The sequence below is a fragment of the Centrocercus urophasianus genome, unplaced genomic scaffold, assembly GCF_019232065.1.
Source record: "Centrocercus urophasianus isolate 14NV4802_14NV808 unplaced genomic scaffold, USGS_Curo_1.0 seq_11, whole genome shotgun sequence".
In the NCBI taxonomy this organism is placed as follows: domain Eukaryota; kingdom Metazoa; phylum Chordata; class Aves; order Galliformes; family Phasianidae; genus Centrocercus; species Centrocercus urophasianus.
This window is the reverse complement of record NW_024884253.1, coordinates 90,257,533-90,280,794: the sequence shown is the minus strand read 5'-3', so window position 1 is coordinate 90,280,794 and position 23,262 is coordinate 90,257,533. Positions and strand designations below refer to the sequence as shown.

The 23,262-nt window shown below is 40.7% G+C and overlaps 1 protein-coding gene across 1 annotated transcript in view; it reads left to right on the top strand.

The window, feature by feature from the left end:
• Positions 1-23,262, top strand: part of ADCY1 (adenylate cyclase 1) — a 104,892-nt gene that overhangs the window by 37,721 nt on the left and 43,909 nt on the right. The window contains exons 2-3 of the mRNA XM_042839393.1: positions 1,038-1,187; positions 20,791-20,904. Coding sequence (XP_042695327.1) covers positions 1,038-1,187; positions 20,791-20,904 — 264 coding nt within the window. The remainder of the gene's footprint in view (positions 1-1,037; positions 1,188-20,790; positions 20,905-23,262) is intronic.

The window sequence follows — 23,262 nt, the reverse complement described above, 5'->3', positions numbered from 1 at the left end:
AGTGACTACAGTAAATATGGAGAATAAGACTGAAAAGATAGTTGGTAGATAGAACTTACTGCCCCCTTTCTAAACAAACAATGCTTTGCAGTCTCTAAAGAGACTTATGTAATATGAGTTTTCGTTATCATTATTCTATAGAAGTATCAAGGTTTCGGAAATCGGAGATGAAGTGAAAAATCTAGATGGGATTGTCTTGAATAAGGAGGTGGCGTGCAGGCTAGCGTTATTTACATTAATTAATTTTTCTCACATATTGCAAAAAAGTTTAAAAAAGTACAAAATCAGCAGGACTATTAAGTCATTTAGGTATTGTTCTTCAAAGCATTGCTTATAGAAATAATTCCAAAATATTTAATTATTTCAGTGCATACCTGTGAGCATAGGCTTATGTAAATGGTGCAAGCATTTTGTGTATCATTTGAAAGCACTTGACATTTTCTAGGAGGTACACCACACAATGGCATCAATAGTATTTTGGGGAGACTTCTTAAGAAGTATAGTGCATTCTCTAACAGTGAGGATGCAAACAAAAAATATTTTCCATATGCAAAGTATACAGTATGAAAGCTTGGAATATCTAGGAATAGATACCTAGGAATAGGTTTTGAAATACAGATTTTGATAATGCCTCACTTCTCAAATGTAAAAAAGTGACAATAGTTTCCCTAAATTGTAAAGGCATAGGAAAATAATTTCTGTATTGTGAGCATCATGCAATTAAGCAAATGCTGAAATGCATTCTTACCAGATGGACTGATGTAGGAGTTGATGCTGAACAAAATTAATAACCTATGAATCATCATAAGAGAAATTAAACTCAGGAACTAAGAAATTCTGTATTGTGCAATATTATCTGTCTGGACTTGTTATTATAGCTCCTCTGCAGTTGGGATATGTGAAGGGATTTCAGTGACATCACTAGCAAGTCAGAATTGTAAAGAGGGTTATTTCCTTTCAAGTTTATTTTGCTGAGTAGAAATGTAAAATAAATCTGTATTTTAAAATATTATTATTTTTTTCTTTCTTTCTTACAGCTTGTGGCCAATGCAATTCTTTTTGTCAGTGTAAATTTGTATGGAGTCTTTGTGAGGATCTTGACGGAAAGGGCTCAGAGGAAGGCGTTCCTTCAGGCCAGGAACTGCATAGAGGACAGGCTGAGGCTGGAGGATGAAAATGAAAAACAGGTCAGTTTTTTCCTCTTTGTTTCTTCTGAGGTTGTTGTAGTTCCATGAAACACAGGTCAGGACACTACTCCTGAGCGAATGGTAGGGAGTGTGTATGCTTCCACTGTGAAAAGAGCATGCTGCCTCCTGTGCCCACTTTATCTCTTCATCCCTAGTACGCACATGTGCTTTGCTCTTCACCATCGTTTTTTTTTCTTTCTTTTCCCTTCAAGGATATTATTGTGTGTGTGTGTGTTAGCTAAGCTGTAAAAATTCCTCTCCTACATGTGTGCTATACCTAGTTTACATTTATAACACATATGAAGGAAAGTTGTCTCTGTCATGTGGAGAAGTGTTCCAATCAAATTTGGAAAGAATTAAAAAACTGCTATACTGAAGATCTTGCTGTTCACGTGATACACCCAGATTCAAATCTTGAATCCATCAAAATCTGTTAATTCCGAAAACTTTGGGCAACTCTTATTTTCTGTCTGTGTGGCAATAGAAGTCCACTGTAGACTAAATGCACAAGTTCTCTGATAGTAACAGCCCTTATTTATTTCTGTGGAAACTACAACAGATACAAAGAACAGAAATAGCACTATTTGATAGAGAACATTCCCAGCTAAAAAACACTATTTTTCAACATAGCACCAACAGCTACATGCTTTCATCGATGATGAACAAGAGTCTGCATGTTGTGCTTGCAAAAAATCTGCACTAGCACATGTCACCACTATCATTTTCACTACTGCTGAAACACACTGCCCACTACTTCACTGTTTGGCCTCCATAAACATTCAACAAGTATCAGGGAATGTCAATGAGTGCAAGGTTTTCCATGTGGAGGACTTACACATCTTTGCTTCACATACATAACCATTACAGATAGCAATTTGTCAGACTGCCCCTCTGCTGTCATCTGTCACTTGGCAACAAAATTTAACAGAGTATTATCAGGAAGGTTCAGCCTCTACTTCCATACCACCACAATGGGCCAACATAATAAAATAGGAACTTTTACTTTCGGAGAAGTCTTCATATATATTCTTTCATTGACTTCTGTGGAACTTTAATAATTTATGCCAGTGGAGAAGTTAAGTGGTATTCAAACCTTGTTCTAGAAGACCTCAAGGTTGTCAGAATGCGTGCTTCACACACCATCCTTCAGTTCCAATTTCCTGTGCTGAAATGATGGTGCAAAAGTACTGTTCTGATGGGGATTTGGTGAATTCAAGTCATATTTTTATGACCTGAACATCAGCAGACATATTCTTTGAACAGTTTTATCTGTTTGGCGTCTGTTGAAAAGCAGTATTAATGTCAGTCTGTAGTTCTGATTCTGGGCTTTTGTAATCCAAAACAGCAGATTTTCAAATGCACCAGAATTGAAATGTAATGGCAAACAGTTGTCTAAATCCTGTTTGTTCATTTGAAAACACACTTCTGGCATCCCACATGAAAATCACATATCAGATGTTTGGTTGTTTTTTTCCTGTATGTAGAACATTAGTCGTGTGTCTAATCTTTTATCCATGCATATAGAAACAAGAAAGCAAAAAATTACACATTATTACTATTATTGTTTATTTTATACCAGAGGAATACTGTAAATGATTTTCCAGTGGAGTGCAGAGGTCAGTGAAGAGAATATATTTTTTTCCCACATATGTGAAACTAACTTTATGGGGTACCATAAAACTTGGTGCAGTGATAAAGTACACAAACTAGCTGTCAGAAGTACCACTGAAATACTTTCCATGGATGCTTTTACAATACTTATAAAACTCATGCAAGATTTACTTGATTACAGGCTACAGAATTAATATGCAATTGCTATGGTTTAGTGTAGACCAATTTTCCAGTTTCTTACTAATATTCGAAGGTTCTCCAGAAGATTAGACTTTACTGACCTTTTTCAGTATCTGTATTAATTCCTGTGTTTTTATTTTCTGAACAAAATGTCACGTATTAAAATGAGCAGATTTTTTTTTTTTAAATCAGACTTCCTTTTCTCTTTCAAATGCTCTGATCTAAATATCATTGCCTTTTTATATTGAGAATTGTAATCAAAAGCACTAAAACCTTTCCCTGATACATCTGTGCAAGTTTCTAATGAGAATGGAAAGAACAAACTCTTGGCTTTTGAACATGAACAGCTTCCTGGAGTTAAAGTGTTGCTTGTATAAGACTGATGCCACGGCTGGAAGTGAGATTTTTTCCTCTGTGTCCTACTTACAGTGACTCTTTTCATTTGGGAATCATTAGATGTAAGTTTAGTAGTAAGTTTAGTAAGTAGTAGTAGTAGTAAGTTTATAGTAAGTAGGAGTTCAGTTACACACATTTGCTTCATACGCACTTCCATGTCAGATACTATTTCATCAGACTGCCTCTCTTCTACCATATGTTGTATGCAACAAAATGTAACAGAAAATTGGCAGGAAGATTCAACTTCTACTGCCATATTATCAACTCCTGACTCTGATATTGTGGGCCAGTATAATAAAATAGAAGACATTACTTTCAGAGCAGCCCATGTATACATACAAACCAAGTAATGCAGAAGCAACTGCTCATCACCATCTGAAAGACTCCAAGCTGGTCCCCCAGAAGAAGCTGTCCCCACTATTTTCAGTTGTTGCTGTGTGTGTGTGTCATCTCCTAACTCCTAGTGCCCCTTCAGACTCCCTCTCTGGCACAGAATCACAGAATGGCCAAGGTTGGAAGGGACTTCAAGGATCATGAATCTCCAACCCCCCTGCCACAGACAAGGCCACCAACTTCCACATTTAGTACTAGATCAGGCTGCCCAGGGACCCATTCAACCTGGCCTTGAACACCTCCACGGATGGATGGGGCATCTACAGCCTCTCTGGGCAACCTGTTCCAGCACCTCACCACTTTCTCTGTGAAGAACTTCCCCCTAACATCCAACCTAAATCTCCCCTCCCTCAACTTAAAACCATTCCCCCATGTCCTGTTATCAACCCTTTCAAAGAGTTGACTCCCCTCCTGTTTGTAGGCTCCCTTTAGGTACTGAAAAGCCGCAATTAGGTCACTCACAGCCTTTTTTTCTCCAGGCTGAACAAGCCCAGCTCCCTTGGCCTGTCTTCGTAGGGGAGCTGCTCCAGCCCTCTGATAATCTTTGTGGCTCTCCTCTGGACCCTCTCCAACAGCTCTCTGTCTTTCTTGTACTGGGGGCGCCAGACTTGGACACAGTACTCCAGATGGGGCCTCACAAGATCAGAGTAGGGAGGGAAATCACCTCCCTGTCCCTGCTGGTCACCCTTCTTCTGATGGAGCCCAGGATACCATTTGTGTTCCGAGCTGCAAGAGCACACTGCTGGCTTATGTTACATTTTTCATCCATCAGGCCCCCCAGGTCCTTCTCTGAAGGGCTATTCTCAAATAGCCCTGGGATTCTTCCAGCCCAAGTGCAAAACTAAAGTTGCACTTGGTTGCTCATTAGAATCACCCAGGCCCACCTTTCAAGCCTGTTGAGGTCCCTCTGAATGGCATCTCTTCCTTCCCCCATGTCAACTGCACCACTCAGCTTGGTGCCATCAGCAAACTTGCTGAGAGTGCACTCAGTTCCCTCATCAATGTCATTGATTAAGATGTTAAAGAGCACTGGTCCCAAGACAGAGCCCTGTGGGACACTGCTTGTTTACAGCCTCCACCTGACAGCCATGACTTTTCAAAAATGATGGGGAGCGGCTTGGCAACCACCTCAGCCAGCTCCTTCAAAACTCTGGGATGCAGCCATCCAGCCCATAGACTTGTACACTTTCAGTCTCATGAGGTGGTCTCGGACTTGCTCTGCCCTTATAGCTGGGGGCAGATTTACTGCCCCAGTTCCCACCTAGAGGTTTAGGGCTGCAGGGCTCAAGGACGTGAGAAATATTAGAATCCTGACTGCCAGTGAAGACTGAGGCAGAACAGTAAGGGGAGCTGAAAAGCTGAAACATCCTGCTCAGAAACAACTAAGTTAACTGGTATGTTATCAAGATTGTTTTTCTTCTGAAGCCAAACTGTTGCATTGTAGCAGACAATATGTAAGCAAAAACTCTGACTCAGCCTAAACTAGGAGACAATACCCACCCTTTATTCCATAAAATTTACATCATGCTCAGATTCCATACTTTTCCATACATACCCATAAATTACCATCACCTATCTTACCTTATAATACACACATGCAGATATCATTCACATATTCTATAGGCCATCCCTCTAACTTGTCAATGGAGTTCATTTAGTCCATGACTTTGGGCTCCATCTGTTATAATAGTCCTTAAGGACAGGGGTGATGATGCACAGTTTTGGATTGTTGCACACTGAATCCAGTACTATTTCTGTTATAATTAATTCTTCTTTAACTTGAGTAATTCTTACTGTTATGCCATTAATAAGGCGTATAGCATTTATAGTAATGATGATATGCAGTACTATTTAGCAGCTAATATACAACTCAAATTATTGACTGTTCTAATCCAACATCAAATTCCCTTGAGATATATGCTAGACTTCCACATCTGCCCATATCACCCACCACCCAAGTCCTTCAACAAAACCCATCTCATAAATGGGCTTTACCTTCACCCAAAGCAGGAATAAACCAGACTGTTTTACCCATCCTGTTTCTGAACGTGCTGTTGTCGATTCCACCATTGTAAGTATATTGCACTTGCCATTGTGTCTTTGTCAGAGTCTAATAAAATCCACCTTCCAGGCCTTCCCATATTTATATTTCATCCATTATCGTCCCTAACAAAGAGGCTTCATCTATTTGGATTGCTTAATTATACAACTTCGACATTCGTGAGTAACCTGTGCAAAAGTGTCCATGAGTCAAATCCACACCATGATCCTGAGCCCGTCTTCATGTTGCATACTTTTCTCAATGGCCTGACATATCATGCGCCCACTGAGCTAGAAATATTTTACCCTTATGTTGCCAGTACAGATCTACCTGAGCCACTTCAGTCAAAGCATCGTAGAATCACAGAATCACCAAGTTCGGAGAAGACCTCCAAGGTCATCCAGTCTAACCATCTACCTATCACCAATATTTCCCAATAAATCACATCCCTTGGTACAACATCTAAATGTTTCTTGAATACTTCCAGGGATTGTGACTCCACCACTTGCCTGGGCAGCCTGTTCCAGTGCCTGACCACTCTTTTGAAGAAGTATTTCCTAACATGCAGCCTGAATCTCCCCTAGCACAACTTGAGTCCATTCCCTCTAGTCCTATCACTAGTTACGTGGGAGAAGAGTCTGACCCCCAACTCACCACATCCTCCCTTCACGTAGTTGTTGAGAGTAATAAGGCTTCCCCAAAGCCTCCTCTTCCCCAGACTGCACGTTCCTGTTCCCTCAGTTCTTACTCATTAGGCTTGTGCTCCAGACCCTTCACCAGATTGTTGTCCTTTTCTGGACATGCTCCAGGGTCGTGACGTCTTTCTTGTAGTGAGAGGCCAAAAACTGAAAACAATACTCAAGGTATGGCCTCACCAGGGCTGAGTACATGTCTTCACTGACGAGAAAAAATTAAATGTTGTGACACTTTCCATTTAAGAATTACAATAAAATGTAGGTTGCTCCAAAAGTATTGGCTCCTATTTATTACTAACTACAACAGATAAAAAAAGCTCATTAATATAGTTTCTCAGAATAAATTCTAAGCTACAAAAGTCTATTTCAACAACACTGTCACCTCCATAAGCCAATTCATGGAGATGAGCTGATCTAGACACTCTTCATTTCATGATGTGACATTTACGCATAGTTGTCCTGTCCAGAAGGTAGCTTGTTCTTCACCTTTCTGTCATCACTGCTGAAACACATGATGGTGATGCAAGAGTGTGTTCATAAAGGATTTACAGGTTACTAAAGGAACTGGAAAATCTATTGCAGTCATTTCCCATGCAGATGTCAAAATAAATTATTTTGTACAGTAGAAATAAAATGTAGTTTTAGGGTGGATAGTGTTGTCTGGGGAGATGAATAAAATGATTGTGTATCAACACAAAATTTTCAAAAGGACTTTCAGAATGTGTCTTTGTAAGAAGAAGTAAAATAAGAATTATAATGGCATTCAAAGTAGGCAGGATGATCTTCATTTGGAGAAAGAGGCAGGAAATGTATTAGGAACCCTTCTGGGGACTCTCCTAAACATAGAGACAGGCTGTGGGTGGGAGAAGCTGCCCAGGTCAGGGAGAAGGATGGGAGAGGGAATTGTGCTGAGGAGCATGACTTGACTTCCCCAAATTGGAGAAAGTTGAAAAAAGTATTGAAACAGAATATAACCTACAGATGACAGAAGCTGCTGTTACAACATTCTTCCTGCTGTCTGCTTGTCACTTTCCACATGCCCTCTCAGGGAAGATAAATCACAGTACTGGTGGAGTCTTTAGCTACTCTGTTGTATTATGATCAGTTTGGTAAGGAGGCAGCATGGACTCAACTGCTCCTCAGAAGCCATAGGCACCCTCTACTGCCGATCCTTGTGCTGCCATCCACTTTGCCATAGAATGTCTGGAGGGAACTTTTGGAGATTGTTCAGTCCAACATACTTCCCGGAGAAGGACTGTCCTCAATACCAGGTCTGATCAACTGTGGCTTTCTCAAGCTAACTCTTGAATAAATGCAAGATCAAAAGTTTTTCCTCAGGACCAGTAAAGGCTGAGAAATACAGTACTGCAGCTTGTACATGCAATTCAGTTGAGAATGTTAAAAAATATAAAATAATTTTAAAGAAACTAATAACATAGTCTCTTTTGGGATATTAATAAGAAGATTTTATTTGTTTGTCTTTGCAAATTTTCTTTATTGACTGTGCACGTAATAATGCTACCATATCTTCAGAGCACACTGTGCAGGCAATTCCAGAATATCTGAAATCAACCAGGAAGAGCAGAATGTTGGTTTTGACTGAGAAAGTGTGTACTTCTAGAGCCTAGGCAGATAGTGCATGGCCACTGGAAGCAAGGTTAGGCAACATAGGAGGACTGCAGAGAGCTGTTTGCAATTAGAGAAGTAGAGAGAAGACGTTTGCTCAACTAGAGTTGAAGCTGGTCAGAACTATGGGGGGAAGTAAAAAGGGCTTTTCAATATTTTAACAGCAAAAATAGGACCTGAGATAACATTGGTCCATTACTTGATAAGGACAGTCCCTCACAAATAGGGATACAGATAAAACTGGGATATTTGCTGCCTTTGTCTTCAAAACCTGAAGCACTGAGTTGTAGGACTGACTGTGGTGCCAATAAACTACCAGACAGCACTGAAATTGTGCTGATTTGCTAATCCAGTTGTATGCATATAAGTTTATGAATCCCAATGGGATTCATCCTAGGATACTCAAGGAGCTTACTGATATCATTGTGAGACCTCTCCCAACTGTTTCTCAATGGTCTTGGGAATCTAGTGAGGTCCCAGTCATCTGGAAGCTTGTAGACGTTTCAGTTTTCAAGAAGGGGAAGACAGAAGATTCATGCTAGTTTCATGCTAGTGCTCGGTGAAGACTAGTGCTGTGAAGATTATTCTGGGAGTTATTGAAATATACTCAACATTGCAATCACTGGTCACAGCCAGCACAGGCTTGTGAGACAAAAGTTCTGTTCAATAAAATCTAATCTTTCAATATGGTTTCTTATAGTATCATTCTGGAAAAAAACAAACAAACAAACAAAAAAAATGCCCAGCATACAGCTATGTAAGAACATAATACCATGACTGAACATTTGGCTGATGGGCTGGGCTTGAAGGAGTACAATAAATGCTGTTCCATCAGGATGGTGGCCAGTCACTCATGGGGTTCTGCAGGGCTCCATTTTAGAGCCCATTTCCTTAAACATATTCCTTAATGTTTTGAATGCTAAACATGAAAACAAACTATGTAATTTTTTGTGGACAGCATTAAACTGGAATGAGCTGCTGACTTCCTCCAGAGTAGAGGGGCCACCTTCAGGGAGATCTCAACAAACTGGAGAGCTGAACAGTCACTAATCTCATGAGGTTTAACAGGAGCAAAAATTCTACAGCTGTGATGGGGCAAGACTCAATATGTGTACAGACTAGGAGATGAGAGACTGGAGAGCATCCTTGTGGAAAGGGATCTGAGGTTTCTGGTTGACTGCAAGTTGAAGATGAATCATCAGCGTGCCCTGGCAGCTAAAAGAGCATCTGTGTCCTGGAGTTTATCAGGCAAAGCTCTGCTAGCCAGTCAAGTAAATGGATTGTCCTGCTCTGCGCTGTGTTTGTGTAGTCGTACCTCAAGTACTATGTGTGGAATTTGGGGCACCACAATATAAGGCCATAAAGCCATCAGAGAGTGTCCAAACGAGGGCTAGAAAGGTGATGAAGAGTCTAGAGGGCAAGATGTATGAGGAGTAGTTGAGATTCCTTGGTTTGTTCAGCCTAGAAATGGGAAGGCTGAGGGAAGGTATCATGGCAGTCTATAGTTTCCTCATAGACAGTGGAGAGGCAGGCAGTGATTTCTTCTTTCTGGTGACAGTGAGAAGATTCAAGGAAATGGCATGGAACTGCATCAGGAGATGCTCAGGTTGGGTATGAGGAATGGATTGGCACTGGAACGGGCTCCCAGGGGCAGTGGTCATGACACCATCTCTGCCAGACTTCAAAAAGCATTTGGACAATTGCACTCAGAAATAGAGATTGAATATTGGGTAGTCCTGTGTGAAGCCAGGAATTGGAATCTGTGATCCTTGTGGATCTCTCTAATACAGGATATTCTTTAATTCTGTATTTTTTGCCCAGATACTACTTATCTGCTTCCAATCAGCTTGGTATGCACATTTTGAATTTAAGTCAAATGTGTGTTTGCCCCTTCTTATTTTCAGCAATGTTTCCTTGCTATGAGAAGAAAGAAAACTGGATGTTCTTCTAAATTGAGTGTTATATACAAAATAAACTAAGTCTTTATTAATGATGTAGAAATCCTATAAGACAATTGTCAGAGATAGCCTATTTTGGCACTGCAAATCCCAGGCTAAATCTGATGGTTTAAAACATAAATATAATGGAAAATGGTATGAATGAAGGAGATGTGTCTCCTAATTTGTCATTTACTTTTCTTAATGATATTTTTGCAGGGCATTCAAACTGTTGTCAGACAAGTACCATCTCAGAAAAGAAATGTTTTTCAGCATGTGAATTCATCTTAGACCATGTTAATACCAAGTAAAGGAAAGCAAAAATTCCTAAAGTTGTTTACAGTCCCAAGATTTAATTTTCTAAATACAAACCAGCTCTTAAGAGTTTAAACTACACTGTAGGCCAGTGAGAAAGATGAAAATGTGGAAACATCTTTCTCTCTACAAGCCCCTGTGTTTCGAAATATACCACACGTTCAGGCTTTCCCAGCACAACTTCACATGTCACTGAAAAGAAGGTCTGCAACATGAACACTCTTTTATTATAGCCACAGTTGTTGCTATGTTCCTGTCTCACAATTTTAATTTTTTCTGTCACCACTCATCTCTTCCAGTGGCCACAGCCTCTCATGCATGAATGTCACAAGTGAGTCTGGCTTTGGTGTTGTAACACATTGAATGGAACAATCATCAGTGCACGAGGCAGGCACACACATTTACTTTTCCTGTTGGTCTGGTTTTCAGGTTATTTTTTCTGTCAGATCAGTCATGCAGTAACAAATGAAAAATCAGTGATGGTAGTACTTGATATCCAGATAATAGAAATCCAGATAACATCTCTTTTTAAACTTTTAACAGCTGTATTTTGTAAACATCCATTCAACTTTCAAATCTCTGAGACATTAAGCATTCCTCAGGGTGACTTAGAAGGCAGTGTGACTTTTCTTGACAGATGAGATTTTGCCTCATATAAGAGACTTTTCTTATCTTTTTTTTTTAAGATAGCTAGATGCTGTTTTCATTTATATTCAGTGCTTTGATATTTTCCATCATGAGGTTGTTTCTTATTTTTTCCAGTATCTCCTCTAACGATAATGCTTTAGATCCACACCAATGCTTTCTTTCTTGAAATTGAGTCAGCAGTAGCTTGATCAGCAGTAGTTACTCTTTCAAAATGACATGATTGACTCTTTCCTTGCTAGGTGAGTTTAAGGCTGCATTGTAAAGACTCCAGAATTCTTTCTCAGGAATCCATCATTTATTTTTTTTCATCTTTAATGAAAAAAAAAATTACAACCATCTGTAGAATTTTCATAAGCTCCCTCTGGGTCTTGTTGTAATTCTGCCAAATCCAATGTAGATTGAAATTACCATTTTTGTAGCTTCCCTTAACACATCTGGCAACAGCAGGTTTTCAAAGCTGTACAGTGATTACTCCTGCAGTTCTCCAAAGCTGCCTTCACACCAGTGACTTGAATTACTTCTTTGGAATCAGTGATGTTTGTGGTGCACTGTGAAAGTTATCTGTGAGTTTTTTATTCACCTCCTGTACTGTAATTGTCTTTACAGGCTATAGAATTACTATTTGGTCAGCATTTGTCTCTGTAAGAGTCTGTCAGTATAATTTTGTGTTGGTTTTAGAGTGACATAGGAAATGTAACCTAAAACTCCACTTTTTCTATAACATGTTGAGAATTTACTTACCCATTTCAAGATCTTATTTACTACCCTTGCTTAAAGAGAAGCTGCAGTGAACAACTAGTTCTTTTCAGACCTCAGAAAATTGGCAACCAGGATATTACTTCTGACATTCCAGTACACTTTGGAGTTTATATTATTTCATGCACCATAAAATCAAATCATCAGCTGGAATGTCTTTCTTGTGTGTATTACCTTATAACCTAATAAGCTGTCACCTTGTTTTACAGCTTCAGTGCAATTCAGTTAAAACAGTAAATCAACTACAAGATCCAAATATGTGTGCAACAGAGCTTCATACTGCTGACAAAAGTTGTTTTTTTTTTTTTCAATTTGGATTTAAGACTACATTATGTAATCCTGCTGCAAAGACATAAGCAAACTTAATTAAATTAACATAAAAACTCTAGTAATTTACCATTTCCTACCAACTCCTTAGACTATGAGCATCCAATCTTTTGGTTTCACTGAGCTGCAATGAGTAAAGAAGAATTGTCTTGGGCTACATATGCATAGGTTGCATCAAAAGTAATGCCTCCTATTTATTTCCATGGGAAACACAACCAATACAAAGAGTACAATAATGATTTGATAGAGCAAATTATGAGCAACAAAACACTGTTTTCCAACATAACCACTGCCATTAGCTGTAAATATTTGGCTGCATTTTGCCTACATTTCCAGTCCTCAAAACCTGCACCAGCAGAGATAACCCACTGTTATCACTGCTGAAATGCACCACCTCACTGTGCTGACATCCACTGTTTGGCGTCCATAAATGTTTAGCAAGTGTCAATGAGTTTCAGTGGGTGCCATTTATTCCTCATAGAAGAACTTAGTGACATACCTTTGCTTCATACACACTTCTATATCAGATGCCATTTTGTCAGACTGCCCCTTTGCTCTCATCTGTCACACAGCAATAAAATATAATGGAATATTCCTGGAAAGGTTCGGTCTCTGCTTCCAAACTACCAACACTTTTCTCTGATGTAGTCAGTCAACGTAACAAAGCTAGAGGCATTACTTTTGGAGCAGCACTCATAAAATATTAATATATATTAACATATATAAATAACGCAGGTTATTATAATCTGCAGCATCTGAGGCATGGAGTCAGATGTGAAAAATCCAAATCATTTATTACAGGTTCCAACATCTTTTATATACATTCACAAGCTTTCTCGTTACTTTCCCACCCATCTTTACATGTCAACAGAACATTCCACAAACACTCCTTAACCATGCATGCAGACGCTTATCCAATCAGAGTCACGAGTGGTTCCAAGTCTTGTGCCCTTCTTCCAATCAGTGTTGCTATCATGTGGCCATCATGCACCTTACTTGACTTTTGTTTTTCTCTCCTGAAGCCTTTCTTGGTTTTCTGCTTTCCTTTCTGATGCCATTTTCTTGCTTCACAGCTGAATATTCCACAGATCTGAATATTCTTTCTTGAATCCCAACAATAATATTTAATATTTTTTATTATTATAACGAACAGGGAAAAAAAAAAAACAAAAAACAAAAAAAAACCACCAGTGGAATATTTGACCTTGTTTTTGTGAAACTAATGTTCTCACTAAACCATGTCCCTCAACACAATGTCTAAATATTTCTTGAATACCTCCAGGGTCGGTGACTCCACCAATTCCCTGGGCAGCCCATTCCAGCACCAGGAAATTTTACTCCTCATTCAGGAGACCAGTGTACTTATTGGCAGTCTCTAACACCACTGATTTACTGGTCTCCACCAGGCAATGAGTTTGCCCCACAAAGACTGTGGTGACCCAGACGGAGGCCCTGTCCAAGAATGTGTCTGTTCAGGTCTCCGGCTGCAGGGAGTGCCTGCTGCTGCCCAGGAAGGGTGGCAAGAACTCCACTTGTGTGGAGTGTGAGCAGGTGGAAGATCTGCTCAGAATGGTGGCAGAGCTCAAGGAGGAGGTGGAGAGGCTAAGGACCATCAGGGTGTGTGAGCGGAAGATTGATTGGTGGAGTAACTCCCTGGCATGCCAGAGCGAAATGTACCAGGGAGATACTCCCCAGAAAGAGATGGATCCCATACCCCATCACTGTTAGGCAGAGAGGGCGACCTGAGAGATGGGGAGAGTTCAAAGACAATCCCAGATTGACACTGTGGGCAAACCCCTTCCTTACTTTCCTCGGTGCCCTGAGTAATGGTTTTGAGGCATTGGAAACTGAAGGGCAGGTGAGTGAGGAAGCATGGGAAGGTTTTCTTAAGACATTGCCAAGGGTGAGGCGGTCAACTCTGCATCTCCAGATGCCTCTAAGAAAGACAGAAGGGTTATTGTTGTAGGTAGTTCCATCCTCATGAGAGTGTAGTGCCCCACGTGCAGACCAGACCCAACTCAGAGGGAGGTGTGCTGCTTCCCTGGGGCCCGGGTCAAGGACATAACTAGAAAACACTCAGATCTGGTTTGCTCCTCTGATTGCTACCTGTTACTGATAGTTCAGGCAGGCAGAGATGAAGTATATCAGAGAAGCCTGCAAATTATCAAAAATGACTTCAGGGCTCTGGGGCTGTTTGTTGAGGGAGCAGGACCACAACCAGCATTTTCATCTATTCCTTCTCAGGCAGCAAGGGACGTGGAGCAAGCTTGGAAAACCCAAGTAATGAGTAAGTGGATGAGAGGCTGGTGCTGCCATAGGAACTCTGGTTTTTTTGACCATGGGGCGATTTACTCAGCACTTTGTCTAATGGCTGCAGATGGGTGTCACTTGTTTCTAAAAGGGAAATGGATCCTAGCCCAAGAGCTAGTAGGGCTCATTGAGAGGGCTTTAAACTAGTAGGAAGGGGAAGAGGGATGCAATGAGGCTTGCTAGGACAGAGAAAGTAATCTAGGGCATTATACTAGATCGGTAGGAGAAGAGAGTTGAATGCAGCAGGACAGAGAAGCACATAGAATCACAAGGTTGGTAAGGACTACTAGGTCATCTAGTCCAACTGGCATCCCATCACCATTACTACCCACAAAACTACTAAATCACATCTGTTAGCACCTCATCCAGATGCCTCTTGAACACTGCTAGTGATGGTGACTCCACCACCTCTCTGGGCAGGCAATTCCAGTGCCTACCACTCTTTGAGAGAAAAAGGTTTTCATTATATCTAATCTAAATCTCCACTGGTGCAACTCGTGGCCATTTCCTCAGGTCCTGTTTGTTGTCTGGGAGAAGAAGCTGACCTCCCTCCTCATCACAACCTCCCTTCAGGAGTCAATGAGGTCTCCTCTGAGCCTCCTCTTCTCCAGACTAAACAATCCCTACTTCCTTAGCCACTCCTCATAAGATTTGTGCTCCGGATCCCTCATCACTTTTGTTGTCCTTTTCTGGACACGTTCCAGGTTCTCAATGTCTTTCCTGTAGTGAGGAGCCCAAAACTGAACACAGTACTCAAGGTGTGGCCTCACCAGTGCTGAGTACAGGCAGATGATTACTTCCCTGCTTCTGCTGGCCAGGATGGCATTGGCCCTCCTGGCCACCTGGGCATACTTTTGGCTCATGTTCAGCTGAACATTGACCGATGCTCTCAGGTCCCTTTCCTCTTCAGAGTCATCTAGCTGCACTGCCCCAAGCCAAAGCACTGCATGAGGTTATTACGGCCAAATTGCAGAACGTGGAAGTTGGTCTTGTTGAACCTCAGACCAACAATCCAGGGCACGAAGAGAGAAAGGTTTGGGGTTGCTGCCACAACAGGACATTTTGAGGAAAACCTCCTAACTGTCCCTTAGGATCTTCTGGAAACTCCTCAGAGGACGAGTTGGAAATTGTGGTGTGCTTGGAAAATTATGGTCTGGTTGCTGTCGCGGAAACATGGTGGGACGACTGTCATGACTGGCATACTGTGATTGAGGGCTATAGACTCTTCAGAAGGGATAGACAAGGGAGGAGAGGAAGGGGAGTTGCCCTCTATGTTAGAAAGTGGATAGATTGTGAAGAGCTGTGTCTGAGTAACAGCCATGACCAGGTTGAGAGCTTATAGGTGAAAATCAGGGATCAGTCTAGTAAAGGACAGCTAGTAGTTGGGATCTGTTACAGGCCACCTGATCAGGGGGAGTCTGTTGATGAGGTCTTCTTACTGCAACTGCAGAAGGTGTCACTCTCGCAGGCTTTTGATCTGATGGGGGATTTCAACCACCTGGATATCTGCTGAGATTAATGGCACAGCAGGTGGCAGATAATTCAGGAGATTCCTGGAGTCTGTTGAGGATGCCTTCCTGATCCAGGTACTAGACAGACTGACCTGAGGTGAAGCCTTATTGGAGCTCATGTTCACTAATGTGGAGGAGAGCATTAGAGAGGTTAAGATTGGAGGCAACCTGGGCTGTAGTGGTCATGCCTTTGTGAAGTTTGTGATCTTGAGGAATGTAAACCTGGCAAAAAGTAGAGTCAGGACCTTGAAATTCAGGAGACCAAAATTCCAGCTGCTCAAGGAGCTACAGAATAGAACAGAGAACAACTTGCACTTGATCTTGTTGAACCTCATTCTGTTCTCATGTGCCCAGTTTTTGAGTTCCTCTGGATGACACCCCTTCCTTCTCCAGCATCAACTGCAAACTTACTGAGGGTACACTTAACCCCATTCTCTATGTCATTGATGAAGATATTGAAGAGCACCTGTCTCAAACGGGACCGTGGGAGACATTACTCATGACTGGCCTCCACCTGGACATAGAGTCATTGACGATAAGCCTCCGGCTATGACCATCCAACTAATTCTTTATCCATTAAATAGTCCAGCCTTCAAATCCATATTTCTCCAACTTAGAGGAAAGAATGTAGAGTGGGACCATGTCAGAGGCCTTGCACAAGTCCAGGCAGATGACATTGCTTGCTCTTTCTTTGTCCACTGATGCCCTACTAGAAGGCCACTAGACTGATCACTCATGATCTGCCCTCAGTGAAGCCATGTTTGCTGTGTCAGATCACCTCCTTATGTCGTATGTGCTATAAAATCTGTCCAATACCTTAACCAGAAACCTATCACCAATGGACTCCGAAAGTTCCTGGGTTTCTTGCATCTTTCTGTGTTGTTTTCCCAGCAGGTACCTGAGTGGTTGAAATCTTCCATCAGGATAAGAGCCTGTAAAGCAGGCCGGCAGCAGAAGCAAGAAGGCCTTGTGAACAGGTCCTCCTTGATCAGGCGACCTGTAGTAGACCCCAGTCACCAGATGTCCAACTCCTAATTTTAACCCAGAAGCTCTCAGCCTGTTCATGACCATTTCTGAAATGCAGCTCTTCACAATGTATCCACTTTTTAACACAGAAGGCAACCTCCTCATCCATCCTACATTGCCTGCTTTTTCTAAAAAGCTTATCAATCATAGTATTCCACTTACATGTATTATTCTACCATGTTTCTGTGATAGTAATAACATCATAGTTTTCCAGTTTCACCATGGTTTCCAATTCCTCCTGCGTATATCCCACGCTACTTCATTGGTATACAGGCATTTCAGCTGGGCTTTTGGCTGCATTGCCTTCTTGGAGGAGCCCTACCAGAAACCACTGGGACAAATATGAGGATTTTTCCCACTTCTTCCTAAAGTGACAGTGTTCCCCAACTTTTATCTGTCATTCAACAGTACATTCTTTTCCCCCATCACATCTACTTTTAAAACTCTGGTGATGAGCCCAGCCATCTTGCTGCCTAGTATATTCTTGCTCCTCCTGGTCAGTTGTGTCTCATCCCAGGTCAGCCTTCCCAGCTTATTGAAGGTTTGTCCTAGAGCATAGAAACCAAAGCCCAAAATGTGACACTGTCCTTCCTAGTTCTAAACCACTATCTGCATCTTTTTCTTTTTCCATCCCCAGAATTTTATACCTGTTGGATAGTGGGAACTGAAGGCTTCTCCTTTCGCCCAAAGTAGAGACAAGGGTCCAATCTTCCTCATCCTGCATTTTTTTTTTTTTTTTTTTTTGTTTGTTTGCCGTGTTAGATTGGAAATCTGCTTACCTTCTTCTCCTTGCTTGGACCTAAGATGGGGTTGCCAGTCTGCCCACGCCACTGCATTATATCAGGTGTCAGTGTCTCTCTATGACTGCTAGATACATCTCAGCCTGGTGACTTGCTCTTGCATCTTGGTCAGCTGCTTAAAAGTATTATCAAGCTGGATTCACTTGCACCCATGATACTTACCTCAGTCTCTTGGGTGACTTCACATCCTGAAGCTTCCCACAACCAGAGATCTGGACAACTCTTTCGTTCCCTGGGAAGTCCATCTGGGTACACACATCAGCCCAGAAGAGTTGTGGTCCTGGGATCTGAGTTGCTGCCTCAGCCTGGCTTTTGCAACAGGTGGTCACCACATTAATCTCAGTAGGATGCTCAATCTGCCTGCATGAACTGATGTGCAAACTGCCATATCATACCCTTTTGACATGCCATGCCCCTTTTGCCCATCCTGTTTGCCATGTTCCTGAGAGCTGCACTCCCTAAGAAGAGCCTTTGTAGGCACAGGTTTGGCTGCCGTCACTCCCAGCTCTGTCCACACCACATCAGAGCTGCCACTGTTCTAGGCTCTGCTCTTCCCACTCATGGGGACTGGGGACTCCCTTGCTCTTCCTGAGACTCTTTTGCACAGTTTTCCAAGATTTTCTTGCAGTCTTGCCTCTGTGAAGGATCCCGCAGTGAGAGCCTCCACTCCAAAGTAAATCCTCTTGATGTTTTCAAGGTCATCGATGAAGATGCTGAACAAGACCAGGCCCATTACCAACCTCTGGGCATCACTGTTAGTTACAGGCCTCCAACTGGACCCAGAGTCATTGGTCACAACAGTCTGAACTCTGTTAGTCAGCCAGTTTTCTATCCACGTAATTCTCCACTCATCTATTCCATGCATACTAAGCTTCTTTGTATGCATTTTGTGGAAAACAGCGTCAAAGCCTTGCTGTAATCAAGGTACGCAACATCTACTGCTCTCCCCTCATCTACCCAGCCAGTGATTATATCATAGAAGGCTACTTGATTGGTCAAGAATGGTTTTCCCTTGGTAAATGCATTTTGACTATTGCTGATAATATTCTCATTCAATTGCTTGATGGTGACATCCGGTGTATAAGTTGCTCCATCACCTTCACAAAGATGGAAGTGAGGCTGACTGGATACTTCTTGTTGATGTTTTTGAGTGACATTGGATGCCCTGCAGTCTTCAGGCATCTCCACCATTCTCCAGGAATTTTCAAAGATGATAAAGAGCAACTTGGCAGTAATTTCAATGAGCTCTCTCAGCACTCTTCATGGCCCATGGATTTGTGTGCAATTGATTTTGCCTAGACAATCTCTAACAAGATTCTCCTCAACTAAGTGGAAGTCTTCCTTTCCCCAAACTCTCTCCCAAGTAAATTCCATGGAATTCCATGAATTCCATTTCTGACAGGTAGTCTTACCAGTAGAGACTGAAGCGAAGGAGTCCGAAATTACGAACTGTGGCAGTTTGCTAAAGTTTAGCTTATTCCTTTGTGACATATAAATATTCAGTCTGTCATTTTTCAGAGGAAACTATAAAAAAGAAACCTCTGAAGTATTATTAGAAATTTCTAAATGGTGAGTGTGTGTGTGTGAGCAACACAACACAATTGTCTGTGCAGATACCCTCTTTTGTGTTATTTATTGCTTCTTTCTTACTTAATGTCATTCAAATAACAAGATCATGCAATTTGACCAGGATTTGCACTTATGTGATATGGTATCTCACATTTCCATTACTGTGGCTCCCAGCCATCAGATAAGATGTGGTCATATGAATTCCTTCAAACTGTTGCCATGGTAGAAGCTAGCAGTTCTGACTGATAGGCTTGTGTATGGGAACTGCTGAGTCACGGCCTGAACCTCTGATTGATCTCCTGAGGCGAGCCATGAGTCAGCCAGAGGAGCACAGGTGCAGGCAATTCACCTGTGCTGCCGGAAGGGGTGGAGCCAGGCTGCACCTCTCCTAGACCTATTTAAGAGCTGGCTACCAGTGGGGAAGGATCTCTTCTGGAGATCATCTCTCTTGGTGTTTTGTGGTGAGCTCAGCTAAAGGGTAAGCTCTTCCACCTATTCTCTTTTTGTGATCGTTGTCCACTTTGCCTAACTCTCTTGATTATATTGTGATTGTAACATCCTGATATCTATTGATTATACAGCTTGTAACTACTCTAACTACTTGCAGCAACAAAAACAGATCTATTGGATTTTAAGTTGCAGGTATTTTCTGTATTAAAACCGAACTTCAGTATCGAAGTACTCATTACAACACCTAAGAATACCTGCTGCAAGTTCTCTAGCTCCCTGTGAACAGGTCAGAATACACGTAATAGCTGCATAGGTCTTTATAGTCAACACTAATGAGATCCAAAACATTAGGGGTCCTTTCTATGTAGATTAGTAGCACATGCTAAAATATCTGAGCTTAAAGTAAGCAGAGGTCTATTTAATCAGTGATTAATACCAATGTATTCCATTACTGAGCTGGCTGGAATAGTCACTGCTGTGATTAAAACAGTGCCCTTATTATTGTTCCTCTGATTCGCAGTGTGAATAAGTCTATCATCCTCCCCTCCTGATTAATAACTAGCTGCCATAGCACTTCTAATGCAACATTTTCATTAGATTCAGAAATAGAGCACACAAAAGGACAAGCAAATTATCCTGGATTTTTTTTTTCTCAGATAAATAAATGCTACAAGAGATCAAGTTTTTATTATTAGCACTGTGATGTTAATGAAAATTATTTGACTTGTATTCACCTCTTCCATTTCCGTGTAGTTTTTTTGTTTGTTTGTTGTTGTTTTGTTTTTTAATTCAGAAAGCTGAAAAAGAAAGAAGAGGCTGCAGAAGTTTGAAAAAAAAAAAAAAAAAAAAAAAAAAAAAAAAGTGATTCGTAGTTTTTATCTATTTATGCAGAGAATGTTCTCAGGAAGACTACATTAGGAAAAGATTGTCTAGTTTGCTAGTTTAATACTGCTGAATAATGAGCAACTTTCTATAGCACAAAAATGATGGTGTTTACTTTTTGTTTTTCCAGGAACGTCTCTTGATGAGTCTTTTGCCTAGGAATGTTGCAATGGAAATGAAGGAAGATTTTTTGAAGCCTCCTGAAAGGATTTTCCACAAGATTTACATTCAAAGGCATGACAATGTTAGGTAGGATAGATATCACCCATGAAATAATTTAAAAGAGAGAATGTTCAGAACAAATACAGTGACGTGCACTTGTGGACAGGTTTTAGAATATAATAGACAATCAGTACTGTGATTTGTTGTATATTGTCAAAGGGGGGAATGGATCCACCAGAAAGACTTAAGAAACTCAGAATATAACATCAGAATATAAATATTCTGATATAAATATATATTCTATTTATATTCTGATATAAATTAATATAAATCAGAATATAAGTTAATAAGTTTTGAATATTAATGCTGGGAAGTAAGAAAATTCTTTTCAAGGAAATGATCGTTCTTTTTGTACTGCCTCGCATTTTGTGTGAATAAGAGAATATATTTTGTATGGTAAAAATTACATGTTTTTATGTAGTTTTCTGATAGTAAGATGGATTACTTTCTGTGCAATAGCTTTTCCAATAACATAGAAATACAGAAAATATTATGCAAACTTAAGAACATGTCCATCCCCATCATACAAGCATTCATCTTCAGAACAGGTTATTTATCAAGGCCCAATTCTATTTCTTGCACTTCTTCACTAACAAGATCTAGGTAATGACTGTAAAAATAACCTCATTCATATTGATTGTGGTTAAAGTGAATTCTCATTTTCTGTCCTCTTTGCCCCTCCAAACACATTCCTTAAAGGATTTATCTGAATTATGTTGCTTTATGATACTGTCTCTAGTTACATTTTTTCCACATAAACAGTTTCAAAGAGACTTATACCATCCTTGTACTGAGTATACAGCTCCAATAAGAGATGTCACAGAACTGTCTTCTCCTATGATTTTCACCATGTGCTCATGTGGCTAAGGAGCAAAATATGTAAGTTCCCCTCTCTCTTATCCTGAGGTTTATTTTCCTACTATTGGGTTTCAGCCTATCTCTTATTGAGCTGACTCTAGTATTTGAAAACATCTCTTATTAGTTACTAAGTTGCTGCAACTAGAATTTTGAAAGTCAGAGAAGCAGAGGTTGCTGTAATGGGAGTGCTTAGAAGACTAATAAATCAGATCAGTTTTACACTGTAAGCTAATCATAAAATCACAAAATGCCATCATTGAGTCCTGCTACTCGCTCCTCATGAGATCACCCCAAATTCACACCTTAAATATGAGCACACTGTCCAAATGTTTCTTTACTCCATCAGGTTGGTACCATGACCACTGCCCTTAGGAATGTTTCAGAGCCCAGCAATCCTCTGATGAATAAACTTTTCCTAACATCCATCTTGACCCTCCCCTAATGCAGCTTTCTGCTGTTTCTTTGGGTTGCATTACTGAATTTATTAATTAACAACACACTTCTTACCAATGGTTAAATCCTACATAAAGTTGATGATCATCATTACATATAAAAAAACTCCTGGTCTTTAAAAAGCAACTTAAAGTTAGTTGTCAATGTATGAATATCCCAGAGCTCATTCTGCAGAGTTAACGTTGTTGTTCATGAGCTTTGGTTATTCTCACTTGCCACAGTCAAGGTTGTCAGGGTTGTGAGTCCCTCAAGGAGAGAATTCAAGACTGGAAAGTGAACTATCTACTTCCTTCTCTATTTTTCTTGTTCATTTTTCACACTTTTAAGCTGTTATCCCCCTACTAATATTGATTTCCCTTTTTTCTTCTTCTTGCCAATCTTCTTTCTCTAGGTGGTGGCCCACCTATTTCAGTCACTTGTGCTAATTTTTTCTGCTCTGACAGATTCTTGTTGCTTGGGTGCCACCTCTTACTGTTTTTGTCCCTCTGGTCATCACATTGCTCATATGCCTGTAAAAAGCTGTTTCTGGTTATTCCATCCCGGTGCTATGACATGCATACATATGCTGTTGGTTGCATTTATATTCAGGCTCAGTGCAATCACATGTCATCCTAACAAGTTCACTGTCATGGTTTCAGCTGAGACAGAGCTTTAGGAAAAAAAGAATGTTGATAACATACCAATGTTTTAGTTGTTGCTGAACAGTGTCAGTGTTGTACAGAACCAAGTATATTTCAGATTTTCAGCTTCTCATACTATCCTGCCAGTGAGGAGGACTATGGGGGAACAAGGAGTTGGGAGGGGACATGTGTACAGCTGACCTAAACTGGCCAAAAGGGATATTCCATACATGTTGTGAAAAAAATATAAAACTGTGGGGAATTGGTCACAGGGGCACTCACTGCTCAGGGATCAGCTTGGCATTGGTCAGTGGGTGGTAATTGCACTGTGCATTGTTTGTTTTGAATACATATATAATTACTATTATTTTTTCTCTATTCCTTTCTTCTCATAGTAAATAGCTTTTATCTCAGCCTACGTTTTCTTTTTTTTTTCTTTTTTTTTTTTT